A 22,116-nucleotide genomic window follows, 5' to 3' on the forward strand; every position below is an offset into this window, starting at 1 on the left:
GGGCAAAATAGTTATGAAGTGCTGTATTCATGCATGCATGTCTTTGTGGCAGAAACAGTACCATAGTATGTCACTTTGTTTCACAAATATGTCACTGCTTGGCATTTATATGCTGCTGACATTTTTTACTTAACTACAAAATCTTTTCAGAAATGTGGTTATCTTTTAAAAGCTAAACTCACAATCCAAGACAGCATAGGTCTGGTTAGTTAGGTAAATTTTTAAAAATCATGTTAATTAAGAGAATGCAGTCCCTTATATGTGCCAGCCATTGCCGGGTAGAAAGAAAATACTAGACCTATCTGGAAGGAATTGCTGGATTACTTAGGCAGAGGTGATAGACATAGTTTCAAATGGGCTAAGTCAGCAACAGAGGTGTGCAAAGTGCTTCTAGCGCTGACATTGATGTCATAGTGGATGACATTGGAGCCACATTTCTAGTGGGTGAAAGTTCAGTAGGCAGAAGAACAGGGAAGACATTTCTGGCAAGGAAATGAATGGCACGGATTGCCATGTTACTGAGAGTTGGCCATAGTGACTTTTCCCTTTTCTCTTGTGGCATGTTTAACCAACACTCCTGTCTCATAGGGGGCTACTGAGTGGTCTCACTGTTACCATATTGCTGGGGACAATAACCCACTGGCAGTGAACAGAGCAGCAAATAACATCTCATCTCTATTGACTAAGAGCCAGATTAAAGATGGGTAAGTTTAACTTCAATGATTGCATTGCATCTTTTCAAGTCTCTCTCCCTACTGACTTGGAATTATTATTCACCCCCAGTGCTTTGTGGTATCATTATAGCCAAATGAACAGTATGAGAAGTCACATCTAATTTACTGAAAAACATTTGTAATTAATTTAACTACCATTTCCATACTTTATTGGAATGTTATTTCTCCTTTTTTGTTCATTATTTTTTGTCTTTTCCCAAAACGGTACAGTATGGTATAGGTTTTGTTATAGTATAGGTTTTGTTATGTAGAAAAGGCACGCACGTGCCCTTATTCCAGAGGCAGATGGATCTGAGTTCAAGGCCAGCCTGGTCTACAGAGTGAGTTCCAGGACAGCCAGAACTACACAGAGAAACCCTGCCTTGAAAAACCAAATTAATTATTTAGAACAATATGAGTTGAAAGAAGCATGAAAGTCATTACCATAACTTTTAAACTACCAGTTATCTCTATTAGTAGCCATGGCCTGTTTAAATCCTCCAATTGCTTTGCTTCTGAAGGCTGGTGGATTAGGTTTCTGTTTATATCTGTATATGTGTGGGGGCCTGAGAGTGCCATGGAGCTGTGTCATGGTGTGGAAGTCAGAGGATAACTAGTGAGAGTTGGGTCTCTTCTTCCTGTGAATCAAATTCCTTTTGTCTGGCTTAGGGCAGACACCTTTGCCAGCTGGGTCATTTCTCTGGCCTTTTAGACACTTTTTTACATGTAAGCTCATTTTCCCTGGTATTTTCTTAACCATACATCCTTTGAAAACCAGTCTTAACCATTTAAAAAACTTGTATTTCAGTTATGGACATATTTCTTCCTATGTTACTTTAACATTTCTTTTTAGAAAAACAACCTTTAGAAATTCAGACTGCAGAATGTTTTTTATTGTATTTATTTGTGTGTGGACATGAGGGTAGAAGATTGAAGTCCAACTGAAGGATTTAGGTCTCTCCTTGTACCACATGGTCCCTGAGGATCAAGCTCAGGTCATGAGACTTAATGGCCAGTACCATTATTTGCTGAGCCATCTCATTAGCTTGGGAAAATATATTGAAATATCTTACCTTTGTCTCCACAGAAAAACAACCTGGGGTTTGCCCATTGATGCTGTTCAGTGGGATATCTGCAACCTCCCACTGAGAACTGCTTCTGTGGATATTATTGTAACAGATATGCCATTTGGAAAAAGGTAGAAATTGGATTCTTTTTAAATAAATACCATGAGTTTACCTTTTATTGTACTGTCTTCTCAGTCAGAAAAACATGCCATAATTCATTTCACTCACTGTACCATTACATGGTCCTATTCCACATTGTAGGCTGAGAAGCACTTGCTTCTTGGACAGATTTCTACTCGTGGTTTGTCTTCAATAAGCTAAGTTGCAGTTGTTTAAAAAAAAAGTGTTCTGATAGAAAACTATACACTGGACTAACTCTATAACACTGGACTAACAGTTTCCTTCATTGGCATAGAATAGAGGCTCTGGCCTGTAAAAGATGACTGCTTCACACCTAAGATTTGTTCTTGTCTCATGTAAGAAACTACCTATTTACCTTTTGCAATAGATTAAACTTGACCTTCTTTTATAGGATGGGATCCAAGAAGAGAAATTGGAATCTCTATCCAGCTTGCCTTCGGGAAATGAGCCGTGTCTGTAGACCAGGGACAGGCAGAGCTGTACTGCTTACTCAGGACAAGAAATGTTTTACCAAGGTACTATACACGAGAGTTAAATCACTCACCTCCCTGTTTGTACACAATACATTTATTTGGTGCCCTCAACAGAAGAGGATGTTGGATGGACCCCCTAGAACTGGAGTTATAGTTGTAAGCCACAATGTATCAGAAACTGAACCCAGATCCTCTCTAAAAACAGCAAGTGATTTTCTGAGTCAACTTTCCAACCCACCACCCATAGCATTTAAGTGGGAAGATTTTAGGTTGTTTTAGAATCAGACTGGTAGCCTAATGACTTATGTTTTTTGTGTGTGCCAGGCCTTATCTGGAATGGGACATGTGTGGCGAAAGGTCCATGTAGTCTGGGTGAACATCGGGGGCCTTCATGCTGCAGTTTATCTTCTAAAGCGCACTGCTCAAGCCTTTGTTCATCCTTCAGATCAAGATGAAGGAAGAGACCCTCCTTGGTAAAGAAAAGAGTGAAGACAACTTATTAATATTTGTAGTTCCTAACACTGGAAATATCAGCATAAAGAACTTGCTTTGGGAGAAAAATAGCAGAAAAGTAACTTACAGTACAGGTTACACTGCTTGACCACTCCAGAATGCTTGATTTCTAGCAAGGTGATTGTAATGGTATTTCTTAAGAAGCCTACACTGCTTGGCTTCTAAGTGTCAGAACACTTTAGGCCATATTCTATTGCTTGTGCAACCTACTGTTTTATGGTCTAAATTCTTTGTATCATCTCAGAAGCAGAAGCATCCCTTAAGATCTACAGTTTTATCATCTGCCTTAAAATAAATATACAACCTAAACAGAGCAAAGATGCTTGTGTGACTATTATAATATTACTAAGTAGTAGAAACACCAGTAGATGTATGGAACCAACAAGCCTAATTAAAGAAATTTCTCTTTTAGTGTATGGAAGCGTTATTTTCCAAAGCCCTCCCCACCCCCAAAGTGCCTGTCAGTCTTAGGGGGTAGAGGGAGCTAATGTATCTTTAAATGAAAATGTAAACTGTACACTGTACTGCTTACTCAGGACAAAGATTTACCAAGGTACCTCAGGAGAGTTAAAATCACCCACCTCCCTGTTTGTATACAATATGTAGGTCTGGGGCCCTCAACAGAAAAGGGTGTTGGATAGACCTCCTGACTTGGGAGCCCTGTTATTCCTGCCTAGCTGGTTGTTCTGTTTTCGAGTTGTACTGATTTTTCCTCAGATAGTCTTGTGGGACTATCATTATATAAGTAACCTCATTACTTATCAGTTCCTTAACAGTGCCTCCTAAAAGTAATCCTTGTTTGAGCTTTATGGAAAGTTATTTATTTAGGAAAGTCTGGCTTCTTTCAGCTTAGATTTTCAGTGTGATGTTTCTATTAGAATAAAGGGCACAGACAATCCTTCCTTTGAGAACAGAATCCACATTGGCACCATAGTCAGTGGCTTTTTGGAATTAGTAACTGGAGAATGAACTGGTATTATGAAATTTTTAAAGGTTTTATACCCTAGATAGGCAATTTTGCAATCACAAAATAATACATTATTGATTGAATATAAACTTAAAATTCCATCCTTGATCAAAGGAACCACTTTTACCTCAAACCAAGGTGATCACAGAACCAAGATGTACAACTATGATTGTTTCATCACCATTTACCAAGTTCCTGACATAATCTTTGCCAGTAAGCATTTAATATTTACTGAACAAATGAACTACTTTTTATGCTAAGTTCTCAAGTTAATACACCAGGTTTGTACTTGGTTCACCATAGCTTTAATTCTATTAAGTATATTTAAAAAATTGACTTAAAACACTACAAATATAGTGGACACTGTTAGCTTCATCTCTGGCTGGTAAATTTTGCTAACCTGGTTACGTGAATAGGAAATAAGCTATGAAGTTTCTCCTCTAGACAAGGTTTTTGTCACATAGCCCTGGCTGGCCTCTGCCTCCCAAGTGTTGGGAACTAAAGATAAGCAATACCATGCCAGGTGGAAGGCTTCTTACTGTGTTTGTGTGAAATTATGTGTACCAGTGCAGGTGCCTGTGGAGGCTAGAAGCTGGTGTTAATTGGCAGTCTATGAGCTATCTGGTGTGGGTGATGGGATGAGAAGTCAAGTCCTCCTCTAGAGCAGCCTGGGATCCATTGCCACCTTTCACTTAGTTTGTTTGGATGGTTTTTGCATCAGGATAAAGTTCTTGCTCATCAGTTGTGAAGATGTTAGCCACTTAAGACACCAGTTTCAGCCCAAGTTCTTCCTGCCTGCCTTCTGTGACCCACGTAAAGCAATACATGCTTTTCAAGAAAGACCTCTCAGTCCTGTGTGCTCAGTACCAGTTTTCTAGGCTCTTTAGGAGCCATTCAGTGTTCACTATGTACATCTTTCTAGAGAAGCCATTTCTCAAAATTTAAAACTTTCTAATCTTACCTATTCCTAAAATTTTGAAACACTAGCATAAATCTTATTTGAGATTTTTTTGGGGGTGATGGTGGTCCTATTTTCAGGACTAGATCAGGATGTAGCTCAGTGAGAACACTAACCTAGGAGTTTGAAACTAAATTTCTGGGTTAAAAGGCCCAGATGGCTGGCATCTTCTGTATTTAATTGATAAGGGATAAGTATTAGTCAGGTGAAATCAATGTAACATGGAGTTATTATATACATCTTCCAGAAGTTGGTCTAGGTTCATTTTGTATGACCAAATCATTAAGAGTCCAAATTGTCACACTCCTAACAATGTACAAGTTCCTCCAACTTACCTCAAAGTTTGAATTTAATCACACTTGTCAGCATAACAAGCCAGCCTCCCTCCCTCCCTCCCTCCCTGACAAAAGGGATGCCCAATTCCAACTGTGAAGACCCAAACTTGTCAGTCTTTCAAAAGGATGTTTGAAGTGTAAGTGCATGCCCCCCTCTTTGGTTCACACCACAAATGAACAGTGCCAAGGCACTCCCCACTTTTTCTTTCACCATTAGGGCAAATGGCAACATAACTGTTCTAGACAAACCAATAGATTAAAAAGTCATTCCACAGTTTGACTATTTAGGACATAGGTTTATTGCCAAACTTTCACATAACTAAAACAAGCACAGTGACAAGTCAAGCCACATTTGTAAGCTTCATCCATTTGTAACATTTATGAGTTATAGATTAGAGTTTATATCTGTGGGGAAAATTTTTAATATAACAAGCTGTTATATTGCTCAAAAGAACCACTGAGTATTTCTTTTCATCTGCCAGATATTCAGCAATGACAACTATATGGTTTTAAATTTTCTAAGCTATTACACTTTCCTTCAACTAATACAGCAAGTAGCTTATTTCCCTTCTGAAATACTTCAGCTTTTTAATTTCTAGTTCAAAGCTTCTGACAGTTTTGCTTTCTAAAACACGAACAAGTCTGCATTTAAAATGTTCAATAACATTCAAAACAATCTGACACTCATTGAAATGACTCCTTTCAAAATGACTACACAATATTGCTCGCACCAACACAAAAGTTAGTATGTTGCAAAAGACATGCTATATTAAACTCTCTAAAGACAGTATACATTTAAGAAATGTTCTGGACAAACACTTCTACATGTCAGTTTTATATATATTATAACACAAACGGTGTTAATTGAATAATTAAGCATTTTAAAAGCATGAAACTACAACCATTGTTCATAAATAAGTTCTAACGTTGTGGTTTTATAATTTGGAACTTTGGGGAAATGTTCAAAACATTTTATGACAAACACCTTTATCCTCACATACAAAGAAAGCTACAATACTTAAAATGGTAATTGCATAACACATTGCATGGATTATACAAGGTGTAACTTAAGAGTTTAATTCATACAGAACACATATGTTCTACCTACACTACATTAGAAAAATCCAAACTGCATAGCAACATTTAACACAGTGACATTACTGTCACTGACCATCATGCCTCTGCTTGCTTCTGAGAACATAAATGGCAACATCTTGGGATTATGAACATCATGTTGATCTCGAAGACCTGTTGCTGCTCAGACAGCAGAAATATAGCCTTAAACAAGCACTGTCCTGTCCTCAAGGAATGATCTAAAGGAGGAAAAACAATAATTACACAATTAATATTCTTAATTAAGACTTTAAGAGCCATGGCAATGTTCAAGCAGGACCAAATGTGGTGCAGTGTTGAGGGCAATCTGGGAAGGTTCCTTAAGAAGTTATGTTCTGAGACCATTCTCAGTGGCTCAACAACACTTGGTCAAAAATTTTAATTCTCCCCTCAGAGAAATGGAGTAGTTACTCCACTTTCAAGTTCCTTATAAGCTTACCATCAACCTTATAGTACACTCTAGATGTCCTGAAATATTTCTATCAGAACAAGGTAGTATAAAGCTGGTAGGTATACAAAACGCTAGACTAGTTTCTATCCCTGACCCTTAATCTGCTAGTATATCCGTAGGAAGTTGCTTAAGTGCCACTAGTACCAACAGCCTCTGTTAGAGTGAACAGTAGATTTTAATGAAGGGCCAATAAAGACCACTTAAGACTACTGACTGAATTAAAAATCCACCCAGTGGAGTTAGTATTGGTTATAGTTATATAACAAAATATCCAACTTAGCCAGGCGTGGTGGTGCACGCCTTTAATCCCGGCACTCAGGAGGCAGAGGCAGGCGGATTTCTGAGTTCGAGGCCAGCCTGGTCTACAAAGTGAGTTCCAGGACAGCCAGGGCTATACAGAGAAACCCTGTCTCGAAAAACCAAAAAAAAAAAAAAAAAGGAAAAAAAATATGGCTTGAAAACATGCTATTGTTGTCAAAAGGAGATCCAAACAAGTATTTCTTTGAACAAAAATTATGTAGAAAACAGGGTGATAAAGAACAAGGGCTTTTTAAAAAAGGCCAGCATTATTTGAGATATACAAGTGACTCCAATTCAAGCCTAAAGGCCACTCAATGCTCACTAACAGTGCTAATCAGAATCAATTCCTTAGCCCAGTCAAAAATAGTCCTGAATATCTTCTGGATAAACATGTCCTCCAACATATAAACTAGTATACACTAACAAAACGTCTCAACTTCAAGGTGAAATGCTTGACTCCTAGACTTGTGACCCAGCAAAGTGCTCTATAGGTAGGGTTACTAGGTCAGAGAGTCTTGCCTGCAAACCACAATTATACAATTCCACCAAATGTAAGACATGTAAAAATGACTTATTTAGCTCAGGTTTTGAAAATTAAAAATCAAACCCACAAAGACCTAACTTTCACATTAAGTACAAATGTTTAACATATATAACATGTTTTGCCTTGATATATGAAATCATATGACATCACCTGACAGGAAACTTAAGTTTATTTGAACAACAATCAGCCTAAGGTAGGCCTAGCACATGATCAGGATAGTGCAGGGAAACCCAAAGAAGTGCTTCTGAGTATAAACCAAGAGACCTCGAAATAGCAGCTTTGTTCTGTATCTCATGGGCTTTAACTATCACTTGAAAACAATTTCACAAATCACAAAACCAACATTTGTTTAGTTTCCAACTCTGCCTATTCACCGGAGAAATCCATGTCCCAATTTGATGGGGGAAAACTTGAATGAAATATTATTTGGAATATTTTAATATCCCTGTGTATATGCAGATGGTTTAAAGACAGGTAACCTTAACTGTAGTTTCTTGGTTGTCTGCCTTGTTTTTTGAAATATGCTCTCACCAGGAGCCTGCCAAGTAACTACTCTTGTGTGCTCAGCAAGTCCTAGGGATCCCTTAAGCATGCTCTAACAGGCCTGGCTTTTTTTTTTAAAAAGTAGGTTGCGGTGATAATAATTCAAGTTTTCATCACTTGAAACACATTTTACCAACTATCACCCAAGCTCCCTTAGTGTGTCCCCTATAAAAGAATCTGACCTGCAAGTTCCAAAAGTATTACTACATTTTAACCTTAGTATTCAGGAGACAAAAGCAGGCAGAACTTTAGTCTACATATCTTGTTGCAGATCAGGCAGAGATACATAGTGAGACCCTGCCTCAGGAAAAGCTATCATTTTTATATTCACAGTAAGCAAATTAACATTAAAAGTCAGAAATTCTTAATTTGACTTTGGCTGTGAAGAATTTGGATTCTCTGGATTTGAAACTAGAAAATCTGATTAAGCGATGCAACAGTTTCTGTATACTAAAACTCTAAGACCCTTGGTTCTAAAGATACCACATTTAAAAAAAAAGTTAAGTATAAGACAAAAAGCCTTAATAGCTCTTTTATAGGGGAGGGACTCATTTAATATTAGTCCACCTCACTCCTCATAACTATTTTATGAGGTTTATTATATAACCCATTTTTTAAAAAAAAAATTAAAGGACAATTTTAGTGTTTGAAAGATTTCCCAACCCCACCCTGGAAATCAGGCTGCAAATCTCAGCAGCTGCCCTTAGAAGGCAAAAAGCCATGCCATTTAAGCCATGGGAAGTTAGTAGCAAACAAGAGACCACATGGCAGGAAGGAGGCTTTAAAGAAAGCCCACAGTGTCAAAAGACCCAACCAACAGCAGAGACAGAAAAAATAATACCCAAATCTCATCAGAAAGGTAGACGGATTTAGCCACATCCATAGTGGCTCATTAGGGAATGCTTCAATTATAATTTTATGAAATCTCAGAGCCCCCCTCCCCAACAGGGTTTCTGTGTGTATTCCTGGCTATCCTAGATAGAACTTGATGTGTAGACCAGGCTGGGCTCAAACTCAGAGATCTGCCTGTCTCTGCCTCCAGAGTGCTGGGATTAAAGGCATAAAGGCAAGCACCACCACTGGCTGGCTAAACTCTGGCCCTACATTTTTGAAATCCAAAATTATCATTACTTGCTTTCATGTTTAGTAATGGCTGCAGACTTAGCTTTCAGCTTTGTATAGATGAAGCACAAAAGTTAAGTAAAGCTAGCAGTTTAAACAAATAGGATACTAGAAGTTCAATTTTTATTTCTTTATTGCTTAGTGTAAGAGAAAAGACATTAAAGTCTGCATTGGTCTTCTGTATCCCACAAGTCTGCAGTTATGGCTCCTCTGTCCACAGTTACACTTCAAATAAAAATTAGTTCCTTGGTAACATTTCCAGTGCTTAAAGAGTAATTTGATTATTGGCTACCATATTGGAACAAACACAAAGTATTTCATTACTTCAGTAAATTCTACTGGAGACAGTATTCTCTTTAAAAAAAAAAAAAAGAAGAAGAAGGAGGATTTATTTATTTAATGTGAATACACTTGTGGTCTTCAGACACACCAGAAGAGGGCATCAGATCCCATTACAGATGGTTGTGAGCCACCATGTGGTTGCTGGGAATTGAACTCAGGACTTCTGGAAGAGCAGTCTGTGCTCTTGAACTCCGAGCCACCTCTCCAGCCCCTGGATAGTATTATTATAGAGCACAAGCACACACAACACAACAACCTAAAAACCAAGCTTCACAAATACATTTGTTGCTTAATCATTTTACTTGTGTTTGGCTACAAGTCAAGCAAAATTATAGGTCCTGAAGAAGCTTGGCAAAATCACATTTAGACCAGCAATAACGTGTAGAATGCCATGAGTCAAGCCAGTCCAAGAGAAAGCACTGCTTAAATAGAAAAAATACAAGCTCACAAGACCTTAGGTCAGGAAAGACAACAAACACCTGAACTTTGCATTCCAAAAGGAACCACCTTTTACAGATGTGTACAATGACAAAATTTTAGTAAGCAGTAATCAATACCATGTGGCTCAATAATGAAATATACCTTTTAATGTCTTAAAATATCAGCCTGGCAATATGTAAGATACATCAGGTAATATTGGGGGAGGAGACATCCACCTGGAAACCATTAATGGTTAATAGCTCAGTTTATAAATGGAGAAAAAGGAGAGAGGCATTCATGGGAGTGGAAAGTTAAGCTTTAGGTTGGATTCTCAATACATCTATTGTTGTAAAACTCCCTGGACTGAGAATAGGCCCAAATGTGGAACACCACCTGACGGGAGAGGTGATAGACACTGAAAATTAAGGATCAAGGCAAAGGATCAACAAAAAGTGTACTAAGGAGTTATAAAAGAACTGCAGTGTTGAGGCCCCAGCTACAGCCTCGATTTGTGGTGTATGTAACTAATCTGTCTGGTTTCATGAGTCATCAGACTTCTAAGATCAGGAAAGGGAAAATGCCAATGCTCTGTCTAGGGGTTGGATAAGCCAGTATAATAAATGAAAATGGGGCTAAAATGAGTGTTCTAAAATACCTTTTGATAAGGCTGCAGAAGGAGCGGGAGAAATGGATATGAAGTACTGGGCTCTTTAAAAATGATTAAAATTCTGCTTACATAGTCTAACTCGCGACACTGTAATTTCATACTGTAGTAAGGATCTCAAGCAGGAGAGTATAAAACTCGGGTGAGCATGTCTTTAATCTACCTCGATGGAAAATACTCCGAGGCGGATCACAAGCAATAATAACCTGTAGTTTTGCTGCATAAAACCCCAGATGACTACCTATCCTCCCATTTTCCTTATTTGCCCCTATTAAAAAACTTCCCGACAAAACCGAAAATCTGTGGGAAGTCTTGTCCCTCCAATTTTACACCTGTTCAATTCCCCTGCAGGACAACGCCCACACACCAGGTTAGCCTTTAAGCCTGCCCAGAAGACTCCCGCCCATCTTCTAGAAAGACTGGAGTTGCAGATCACGAGGGAAGAGGGGGAAGGGATTCTCCCAGGCCCAGGGCGGTCCTCAGAAGCCAGGAGGCAGCAGAGAACTCCCAGAAAGGTATTGCAACACTCCCCTCCCCCCTCCGGAGAAGGGTGCGGCCTTCTCCCCGCCTACTCCACTGCAGCTCCCTTACTGATAACAACTCAGAGCGACTTTGGGAGAGCAAGTGCTTCCTGCCTCCAAAACAGCCCAACTGAGCCCTCGCTCCTTCCCTCCACTCCCCGGAGTGCGCGATGGAGGTCTGGCTCAGCACGCCCCTCTTGAGGCAACTCAAGTCGGAAACGTGCTTGCACCCGCCCCGCAGCCGCTCAGCCCTACTGCCCGTCCCCGCCCCCAGCGCGCGCTTCCTGCCACGTTGCGCAGGGGCGCGCGGCCAGACTCTGCGGCGCGGGGCCGAGGGGAGGGCCGGAACCTGGGAGCGCCTCCTCGCCGCCCCCGCTGGCCGGCGGATGGACTCAACTTGCACGAACACGAGCCAATGGCAAGGGCCAGTTTTCTGGGCCCCGAGAGCCAATCAGACGACGAGGCCCGGCCGGCGGCGGGTAAAACGACTCCCCCAGAGGAAGGGGAGGGTGGGCGGCCGCTCGCGCGCGAGCTACTTTCGCTGACCCTCCCTCCCCTCCCCCGCCCCGCCAGAGGCCGACCGCGCCCGCACGTCCAGCTCGCCTCACCCCACCTACCTCCCGCCCCACCCAGTGGGCAGAGCGAGGCTGCCGGCGGCTGCGCACTCCGGCTGCCGTTAACTGACAGGCGCCTTACGCCAACCAAAACACGCCATTTGTGTTTTCACACACGGCGGGAGGAAAAGAAGCCAATCAGCGACGAGACGTCGGCCGGAAGCGCTCCTCCGCTGCCCCCCCCCCCCCGAGCCATGGCCGCGTCCGGTGGAGACTTTTCCGCTCCCTTCTCCCTCCCCCTCCGGTTGCTGCAGGGCGGACCGCATTCCTGCCCACCACCCGCTTGCCCCTTCCAGCGTCACGACTCGTACCCGGCTGTCTCACAGAACGGCTCCACCACGCTCGGAGGGCCTGCCGCGGCCGCCCATCCCCGCAAACGCACCAAGCCGCCCTCCCGCCAGAGTCCCGATCCCCTACCTAGCCGAGGCTCTCTGAGGAGCCGGAGCCCCAAAGCACAGCCTCTTCTTTAGGCGGCCCCGGCAGCCTCCGCTGATTGGCGGCGCACCGGCCAATAAGTGTGGGGCGGTGGGCGGAGAGGCCAATGGCGCGGCGGGAGGGGGCGTGTCCCGCGTGCCCCTGGCGCCGGCACTGGGAATCCCCGTGCGGTCAGTGGCGTTTCCGCTCGGGCAGCGGGCTGAGTGAGCTGCCGCCGCTGCCGCCGCTGCCGCCGCCGGGGGAGGGGCGGCCGCCGCCCGCCTGCGCTCAGAGACTCACGCAGCCCTAGTCCCGCCAGTCCGCCAACACAGTAGTGCCGGCCCCCTCCGCCCCTGGCCCTCCCCCTCCCCGCCTCGGGCTCGCTCCGCCTTTTCTGCCCCCCACCCCCACCTCACGGGTACGGGCCATTCCCGGCCAGGAAACGCCGTGGCGCCGCGTTGGGCCTAACTCGAGTCTCGCTGCCTCCCGGGAGTGCCGTGCGCCGCAGCCCGGGCCCAGGCCCCGGCAGCGCCTGGGTCAAGGTAAGGGTCCAACAGAAAAGAGACACCGAACCACACGACCGGGCCCCGGGGGAAAGAAGGGTCACCTCAGTCTCCCTGCGTTCCCTCTCCTCGGGGTCGTGGGCCTGGGCCTCCCCAGCCTGGTAGCAGGAAGATGCTTGCCCTTTTCGTCTTCTCAGCTACCTTTACACACCATTGCACCGCTCTTGCCCAGAGAGAAAGGCTCTCCTTCATCTAGTCGACCCCACTACCTTTTTAATGTCTTCCCTGGGTCAGGACTCTTCCCCTCCCCCTACTCTGGTCTCCCCTTTTTGCCTGGGTATTGCCTACTCCACGTTTATACCCTTTTCAGGAGAGGCCTCCCAACCCTGCTCTCAAAATACACATACTTTTTTTTCTGTCCCTGAGCCCCCCACCTCCCCTGTTCTTGCGGCCTTGTGACAACTCTGGTCGCTCGTGGGGGCCCAGTCCTCCCCTCCATAATCTTCCTGAACGCCTCTCCTCTGGTTTTCCAGTTCCTATCTCAGATGGCTGCTGCTTTTCCCACACCAAAGACATTACCTTCGCCACCCCCACCTCACATTCTTGGACTCCCTGTGGCGTATGCCCCAGTATCCTTGCGATATCCCTGTTGAATTTGTAGGGTTCTAGCCTGGAATTGAGCCAGATTTTGTCGTTTTCCCTGCCTAGGGCGTGGAGAGCGATCTTTTAAGAACGACTCTAAAGAAGAGGGGGAGGGATATGCCCCTATGAATCCGTGCAAGCCAAGATCCTAGGTAAATGGTAGTGGGCAAAAGCCCTGGTTTTAGTAGGTAATCGCTCAGAAGGAAAGTTTTAACTCCTGGGAAAGCCCCTTCTATGCTAATTTATTCTATCGGGCGCCTTTGCCTTTCTCATTCTTAGGAATAAGGATCTTTCTCCTGTGTACTGATGCTGCAGCCCGCCCTGCTGGCCTGGGTCAGGGGTGCGTGGATGACCTGCATTTTCTGCTTTCTCATGTTACTTGTGTAACGTCTTCACCAGCAACTCATTTTTCGCCCAGAGCTCTGGGCTCTGGGTTTTGTCTATACCTGGATTCCTTTTGCCAATTGTTCCTGTGCTCAAAATACTTAAAAAGATTCAGGTTCTCGAATTTCCTCCATACCTTGACTAAATTGTTTTTAGATGACATATTTGTGACCAAGGTCATGTTTACATTACTTCCTTGCTTATATGTTAAATACCTATACTTTTGATTGGGGAGGATCCAGATGGAGGAGGTTCCAGGAGGAGGTTTGTGTGCAGCATATTGAGAGGAAAGTGTTTTGATGGTTAATTTGATATTAATAATGGTTTAGGTCGCTAGGAGGAAAACTTTAAGAGGTTATTTTAGATGTGTGCAATCTGACCTAGGACTAAAGCAGAGAATACTGACATAATTAGAGATTTCTGAGTTTGGAGGACACAGGAATTTCTTTTCCCTGGATTTCTTCCAGTTTTCTCAGGAGGATCATTAGTTCTCTGTCCAAAATTTGTGGCCTGTTATGGGATTAGAGGCTTTAAGGTTATTCAGATTGTCATGTGTAGAATATTGAGTTATGTTCTTTGGTAGGACATGACCCAAGGCTCTTGTTCCTAGCTGTAAATTTAAATATGATTGCTGAATGTTTGGAAAATTGACCTTTTTAAAACTAAAACTTAATGCTTATATCCACATTGCTGGTTTAATTAAAACGAATATTTGGAATTTGGTATTTGTTGATTTTCAAATCAAAGACCTCAATTTAAAAGTGACCTTAGGATTGTTCCTTTCTAAAAGCATAGTTCCAATCCTTCCAGCATGGAGCACTTGTTCCCCCCCCCCCCCAAAAAAAAGTGTGTTAAGAAGTGGGGGTGGGGTAAAGAAAAGGTTGCTCCTGTGTTGGATCACAGGAGTGAGTATACAAGGCGGCAGCAGCTGCTGGCTCTGGAGCTCTGGTTGCTACGTGAGAAGCTTGAGTAGTGCTGGCTGCTGTCTCCAGGGAAGGACAGCAGTGCAGCGTCCATTAATGCTGTTGGCTGCAGGGAACTGCACTTAGTGATGGCTGCTCAGGCTGGAAAGAAACCTTGCTTGCTTTCCTGGGAAATTGTACTGCTGAGCTGCTTTGCTTTTTGCTAGTGAAGAGACCAGAATTAGCAATTCATAACTGTATCCATTTATGGATATCAGCATCTGAAAACTGGATCAAAGTTAAAGACTTGGGGTTTTTTGTTTGAGGAGGGGTTGGAAGCTTTTTGTTACTATCTGAGGTTTTACCCTTCACAGGACTTAAAGTTCATTAGTGTTTTGATCTTTTTTAACCCCTAAAAAACCTAAAAATAGTAATGTGGGTAATAGGGTGAGGAGGATCTTTGTTTTGTTTTCCCAGTGCAAGTGACATGAATTCCTCCATCTTTTAATTGCTTGAGTCATTTCAGATTTGTATTTGTCTCTCCGTATTAGGCCGTATTTACCTTTGTGAATAGATTGATGTTCTTTGAAACATCTTACTATATATTTGGATGCCTAAACTAAAAAGAGCTGCTTTTGGATTAATGCTTGGTTTGTTGTTAATTCTAAATTAATCTGTAGACCTCTCCAGATTAGATATACTTACTGATATCTGACCTATAAATTGGATTAATCGTGTATGTGTTGGATTATAGACTTTCCACCGAACAAAGATGTGTTTTGGCAGTAATCCATCAGAGACACAGAAGGAATATTCAGAAATTGAGTAAGTTTAGTTCAAGATACTAAGAAGGCAGCAAGAGTCCATTCTAAGCCCACCCTACCCCTAACCAAATAGAACCAGGGTGATCTTTGATTAAGCCTTTTTAAGTAGTTTGTCTGGCAAGGAATATTTGAAACTGAACCATCACCCAGGCATGTGCAGCACATAAAATCGTAGGGTTTTTCCTCCCTAGGATTATTACTGCAACCAATGCCTTTTCCTTCGGGAGTCTGTTTAATTTTGTACAAATTTATTTAGATCCCATAAATGTAATGGTTCTAGAATTTGTAGCAAAAAATGAAGAAACATTGTAGAGTATTTTGAATTCACAAATGTAGTTCATATTGTTTTTCCAGTGCTAAAAGCAAGTCCATAAAACAAAACTCTGTTAATGATTGTTTTAGATGGTTGTAATAATATTTTTGTTACGTAGATTAGGTGCTGTATCCCATAAGTATGATATCACTCATACTGATATTACAGTTCAAGGTATTTACAGTTAAGGTGCAAGTGTTTTGAGCTTAATTATAATATACAAGTTCCCTTAGAAAATAATGACTACCACTTTTATTTCCTGTTTTTTTGGATCTGATTGTGGTCTTACAGTAATCTCTGGAAGATCAAGAGGCTTTTTTCTTAGAAGGATTACTTGAACTGACACACTTAAAAATGCCTACATCTTGATACTGCTTAGTATCTAGAAGCCTGTATACTTTAGAAATTATTCTGACCCTTTTGATGAAGGTGGAACTTTGAAACATAAGGCAATAGTAGTCAGTAATTATTGAGTACATATCTACAATAAATTAGATCATAAGTAAAATAAAATTTTATTACAACTTTTGGCTAAACTAGTTTTTTTTTTTTTTTTTCAGTTTAATTTGAAATTAGGAGGCCTGACTAGTGGTGAACTTAGACTGAAATATGCGTATAATATGCGTATAATAGTTCAACTGGTAGTCATTTTTTTTAAACTGGTAGTCATTTATAATTTGGTTTAAAGTGTCCTTTCAGATAGACTTAGAAAAGAAGAGCAATGCACCTATGAGGTAGATAAGTCTTGGAGCCCAGATATTCTAACACATCTAGTAAATGGCATGACCTTCATTTGGTATTGTGATTCGTTTCTCTAGTGGCTGGAATTCAGGGAAATTGCAAAAGGTAAAAGGAGTAGCCTTTCTTTCACTTAACGATACGTATAGTGAAATTGTCTTGTTGTGTATTAAGTTATAAACTGGGTAGACATGCCAGTAACCCTGAGAGTTGGTTCTGTTAGAAAGCATCCCTTGGACGAGTTCTTACTCAGTACTTGAAGAAAGGAGCTGTGAGGTACACAAAAGTACAGTCTATGTTTTTCTTATGAGTAAGGGTTCTCAAACCCCAACCCCTTCCTTCCATTACTGTTTCCTTCCTTCCTTCCTTCCTTCCTTCCTTCCTTCCTTCCTTCCTTTCTTTCTTTCTTTCTTTCTTTTTTTCAGAGTATCTAGGGAAATGCCTGAATGTAAATTTCCATAAAGTATCTTTGGTGTCAGGAAAGTGATTTTTTTTTTTAATCTTTTAAAAATCATTGGTATTCTCAAAACCCTAAGAGTATTGCTCAGTTTTGTTTGTGGTGTGTGTGTTTGCCACTTCCATGTCTCTTCTGTCTTGTAGTATGAGGCTTCCCAGAGTTTTCATGGCACATTGAAGTGATAATCATACATGTATATACCAGAGATGAAGAAACCTAATTTAGGGATTACAACACAAAACAGCAACAAATCAGTGGCTATAAGAATTCTGGCTAGAGAATCAAGTTTTTGATTTATACTACGGAATCGAGGGGAAATGCCAGTTCCTTGCTGCTCTATTTGAGAACTAGGTGGAAGTATGGGAGGAGCCACAGACCTCTGCAGCAGGATTTTGTGTGAGTAGAAAAGGAAGATTTTTGTTTGAAATCGCCAGCTGCTTATGTCAGACTGACTCCCTTATTATGCCTCCAGTAGGCCTGTCAATATGGCCAAACAGCTAGATAAGTGCGGGGCAGGACAAAGGGCTCTTTGCACAGCAGGGAGGCAGTGTTGGTGGGGGAGGGGCCGGAGGTAGGGAAGGAAAGAGATTTTTTTTTCCCCCTAGGAGAGTATTCACTTTGGTTTACAATTAAAGAAACTGTTTTTAGTTTTCACTTACGCCTTTAATTTATGTCAAGCACATACTTTTAAAACCCAAATTTCATACGGTCTAGAAATCAGAAAGAACCTATCCTATCTTCTGAGGAGTGGGGAGGCCCCAAAGCTTTGTATGGATTAAAGTGAGTTCCATGTTCCCTGTCCTTATAAATGTAAGTTGCCTCCTTAGTGGACCAGGTCTAGAGCATCTAGGTTTTAGTAATGATTGGAATGACCTATTCTGTGTAAAGTAAATTTGTATTTCAGTATATGCAGTATGTTTAGTTGGGTTTAGATTTGACAAGGTGTACTGTTTTCCTTTGTGCAATATTTATATGTTTGATCATTATGTAAAATGTGAACTGAAAAAGGATTTTTATAAGGGCCTTTTAGCTTACATCTGTATGTTCTGTACTCAGGAAACTGACTCAAGAGACTGAGCCAAAGACTGATGCCAGCCAAACTATAAAATAAGACTCTGCCGGGTGTGGTGGCGCACGCCTTTAATCCCAGCACTTGGGAGGTAGAGACAGGTGAATTTCTGAGTTCGAGGCCAGCCTGGTCTACAGAGTGAGTTCCAGGACAGCCAGGGCTACACAGAGAAACCCTGTCTCAAAAAACAAAAAACAAAAACAAAAACAAAAAAAAACAAAAAAAAAGAATAAGACTCTTGTATCAACAAACAAACATACAGGAACCCCCTTCCTCCCCACCCCCAAACACATAAGGAGAGCTTACCTTATTGTTTCAGTCTTCCTCCTACTTCCTGCAGAATCTGATATGCTCTGGAGATTACTACCTGTCCCCATCTTTTAGTTTAGGCTTAATTCTATTAGTTTGTGCTTGACTCTCAGCAAAAGGTGATTGCATCTAGCTTATTACTTAATGAAAATTATGGTGTTAGAGGTGTGTAAGTTGTATCTCTTATAGGCAAAGCCATGAGAGATACTGCCAAAATTAGGTTCCTGTTGAAGGTGTTATTAAAATGTTAAAGACTCTATCCTGAATCATTTCAGGTACTTTAAAGGAAATGTCAAATGTTACATGTATGCTAGTTCATTTTAAAAATTACACTCACAAATTAGACAGTAGTTATTTAGATTACAAAAGTTCTTCCTTATAGAGTAGTATATGACAGCACATTTCCACGAACGAATGTTTTGCTTTAAGAGAATTAATTTTTAGAAATCCTTGAACTGTTTTTCCAAGAGCACATCTGTTGCTTGAGTGAGATAGAGAATCGGAATGATGATTACTTTGTGTAGCAAAGAAGACATTGTTGTAGACGAACATAACCAGAATGCTGCATGTAATGTACATTGATCGAGTTTTTGTTGTTTTGTTTTGCATCATTTCTCTCTTTTGTAAAAAGAAGTACAGCATGTTACCCATGTAACATTTTATTTTAAGTATGGCAGTCTTGGCAGTTACAGTACACAAAATATTTTGATCTGAAAAAAAATTAAAAGACTGGTCGAAGGCTCAGTTGGTCAGGTATTTGTAAAAAGAGTACTTGAGTTCAGTTTCTCAAACTCACGTAAAATTGTGTGTGCTGCTTGTAATCCCAGCCCTGGGCAGACAGAGATGCCAGGTCTCTAGGGCTTACTCACTGGTCAGCCTGGCCTACTTGTCCAGTTTAGGCTAGTAAGAGACCCTGTCTGAGTTGTGGGGAAAGAATTCCTGAAAAATGAAATGAGGTTGTCCTCTGGCCTGAACATGCATACCCTTGTTCACACATGCCCAAACAAGAAAGTACATTTGTGTTATTATCACTGCTGGGAAACATTTCTCATCAGCAAAATAGCAACAATTTTAATGTGAACTCTAGTGATACCTCATTATACATTACAATAGAAATTTAGATGGTCTTTTCTTCTTTTTATAGTCTGTTAACATGGATTATTCCCATAAATTTGTGGGAACTAAAAGGAAGCTGGTTTTTCTAGCTCCAGTGTCTCTATCAAATATCTATTGCTAGCATTAGGGTTCCCTTGCAAAAAATACTAGAAATGTAGCTTTTATTGCTTCAACCGAATCAAACTAGAGACCTAAAACAGATTCTGACAAACGTGAGAAAGTAGGAGATTACATCTTGATTCCAGTAATATTTATAACTTGTAGCTTCCCAAATAGCTAATTTCATTTTTGTAAGATCGAGGCAGCAGTAGGCCAGCATGGAGGTGAAGCACACACAGCACCTCATCTTGGTGTGCAGCTGCTCCACCTTACTTCCTGCTATTATTATCCCACTACGCCTCTTCCCAGCAAAAAAAGAAACTAGGACAAAGGGGGAAATTGAATGGGCTGCTGTAGTTTATAGCTTATGTTAGGTTGTGGATTTGTTTATATGTTCTAAAGCTAGTACTTTAAAGGCTAGTGACAAATAACTTTTATATCTTCCACTCTTGGTACACTGTTTCAGATTCTGAGCTTACAGAAAGATTTTTAAAGCATGTAATATCATTGGCTGTTTATAATAATTACCACTACCAGATGCCATTGTATTATAAGGTGAAATCCATTCTCTATTTGTAGTTTTTATTTTGCAGCTTGGGTCTATGACTAGAATTGAGATTTTTAACATTAAACCTATCTATCTACCTATAGATAGTTAGATAAAGATATATACCTCTCTAACAATTAAATAGTCGATTGAATATGAAAATTTCATGCCTGAATTATTTTAAACTTTCTTTTCCAACATTACTCAAACTGAAATTTTTATTTTTTGCCATTTTTGTTGTATTTTGGTGCTCAGATTTTCTCCCTCTTCACTCCTGAAATGTGGAGACTTGGACCCCACCCCTACCCCCAATAATTCATATGGTACATGTGTGCTACTATTATAGTAAGAGTGGAAACTTTGTAATTCTTAGACATTATGATCTGGTTAGAATTTTCTAGGTTTGTGCTCAAATCAATCCACAGGGATTTCATTATTTTATGTTTACATTTATTGTTGATTTGTATTAGGAAGTTATTGTTTTCTCTCCCAATGTATATAACTCTTTAAAAAAATTTATTCTTGTCTTGTTCTGATTTTTATCCCATACTGAAAAATTCTATTTCCTATCACCAACCATAGCATATACTTTTGTGCCTTCATGTCTTCTGTGAAGGAGTGCAATGCAATCTACAGCTAACAATCAACTGAACACTCTTGGTATCCAAGCAAGGTTTTACTTAGGAAAAAGAACCTTAAAGGATATTTTAGCAATTAGTTTTCCTCTGCATTTATTTGTATTACATTTTTCTTCATTTATTTTTTTTTTTTTCTTTTTCCAATGGACTGTTGAGAATTGGCTTGTTTTTAGGGGGTAGTTATATTTATTCTTAAAATAAATGTGGTTATTGTGACATTTGAGATAGACTCAAAAGAGTGCTTTTTTGTCGTTTTTGAGTCTTGAACCCAGGACCTTGCATGTATTGGTAAGTGCTATATATATGTGAGCCCAGAAGGATACTTAAAACAAGTATTTAACCACCTAATGCAGAACAAAGATAGGTTTTTGAGGCAGTGAGATTGACCACAGGGTGAATGTAACATTAAATTGCTGTACGAACACATAAATTTTATTTTTCAATTCTGTGGCACAAACAACTACAGCCATGGAAATAGGTGTGTTTCTGTGCCCACAGCCTGAAAATGTTAGCTAGATTTTTTTTTAAGAACAAATCTAGAAAAAATGTAGGAGCAAGTCTAAAATTGTAGGCTCTTTTAAAATAGTTCCGTTCTTTCTAGACAAATTTACTTTTATTTATACCAGATAAAACTTTTAATTCATGACCCAGCAAAAGTACAAAACCAGGTCAGGTTGGTTATGTCAAAGAACATCTTAAGATGAAGCTAAAAATATATGAAATTGTTAGGATGTTTGTGTTTAGGCTACTTTTATTGAGAGAGTGTCAATGTTTAAAAATCTTTAAAACAAAATCTTCCCAGGTTAACAATCACTTTATTGACTGCACAGTAAATAAGCAGAAGTATCAAAGAATCAAAACAAGTAAACATTGCTAGCATCAGGTATATTGCTCAGAAGTTAGTGTTGCTATATAAGTATTAGAACAAGTAAATAAGAAAGCTAACTCCAAGGTACTTTTACTTTGGGATCTTGGGCTTAATTGACTTAAACCAAATGTTTTTATTTTACTCATACTTGGTGCTTAGGTCATTAGGCTTCACAGTATTGCTAGTCCTAATGGATCAGTTCATGATTTGAGTAGAAATCTAGTCTTTTTTTTTTTTTTTTTTTTTGAGAAACATGACTCTGGATTGGTGTAACTTTCCTTTGTAGTTTATTATGAACTGTTAGTATGAAAAAGAATGGCTGGAAATTTGCATAGTATACAAAGCAACAAGAAGTAGGCATACTCTATAAAATAGTGTGGGAGCTGGATAGCTCAGGATTAAGAGAACTTCCTGATCTGCTGTAGTGGCCTTCTGCAGTAGGGTCCTAATGCTGCGATTCTTTAGTACAGTTCTTTATGTGGTGACCCACCA

General features: G+C 40.5%; 2 protein-coding genes and 1 long non-coding RNA gene across 40 annotated transcripts in view; 2 read left to right on the forward strand and 1 right to left on the reverse strand.

Annotated features, from left to right (window-relative positions):
• The window catches only part of Thumpd3 (THUMP domain containing 3), a 21,977-nt gene extending 18,654 nt beyond the window's left edge, over positions 1–3,323 (forward strand). For all 4 annotated transcript variants that reach the window (NM_001355266.1, NM_008188.3, XM_006505578.3 and 1 more), the window contains exons 7-10: positions 589–704; positions 1,801–1,911; positions 2,313–2,436; positions 2,719–3,323. In NM_001355266.1, coding sequence (NP_001342195.1) covers positions 589–704; positions 1,801–1,911; positions 2,313–2,436; positions 2,719–2,871 — 504 coding nt within the window. In that variant the 3' untranslated portion in view covers positions 2,872–3,323. The remainder of the gene's footprint in view (positions 1–588; positions 705–1,800; positions 1,912–2,312; positions 2,437–2,718) is intronic.
• On the reverse strand, positions 2,473–12,289 carry Gt(ROSA)26Sor (gene trap ROSA 26, Philippe Soriano). Of its 3 annotated transcripts, NR_027010.1 has the most exons (3): positions 12,219–12,289; positions 6,339–6,480; positions 2,473–2,863 (listed from the first exon to the last, which is right to left on the reverse strand). It is a non-coding gene; the product is annotated as a gene trap ROSA 26, Philippe Soriano (long non-coding RNA). The 3 variants fall into 3 exon arrangements; NR_027009.1 differs by lacking the exon at positions 2,473–2,863 and having other exon boundaries at positions 5,443–6,480; NR_027008.1 differs by lacking the exon at positions 2,473–2,863 and having other exon boundaries at positions 5,443–6,480; positions 12,113–12,289.
• A 17-nt stretch (positions 12,290–12,306) lies between these two features.
• The window catches only part of Setd5 (SET domain containing 5), a 76,171-nt gene continuing 66,361 nt past the window's right edge, over positions 12,307–22,116 (forward strand). For 23 of the 33 annotated variants that reach the window (XM_017321768.2, XM_030255613.1, XM_030255614.1 and 20 more), the window contains exon 1: positions 12,672–12,757. The gene's annotated coding sequence lies outside the window, so the exon portion shown is untranslated. Of the gene's footprint in view, positions 12,758–13,426; positions 13,513–22,116 lie in introns of all 33 variants that reach the window. The other 10 variants (XM_017321769.2, XM_030255612.1, XM_030255625.1 and 7 more) reach the window with 7 other exon arrangements.

This window comes from Mus musculus, chromosome 6 (genome assembly GCF_000001635.26).
Source record: "Mus musculus strain C57BL/6J chromosome 6, GRCm38.p6 C57BL/6J".
Taxonomy (NCBI): domain Eukaryota; kingdom Metazoa; phylum Chordata; class Mammalia; order Rodentia; family Muridae; genus Mus; species Mus musculus.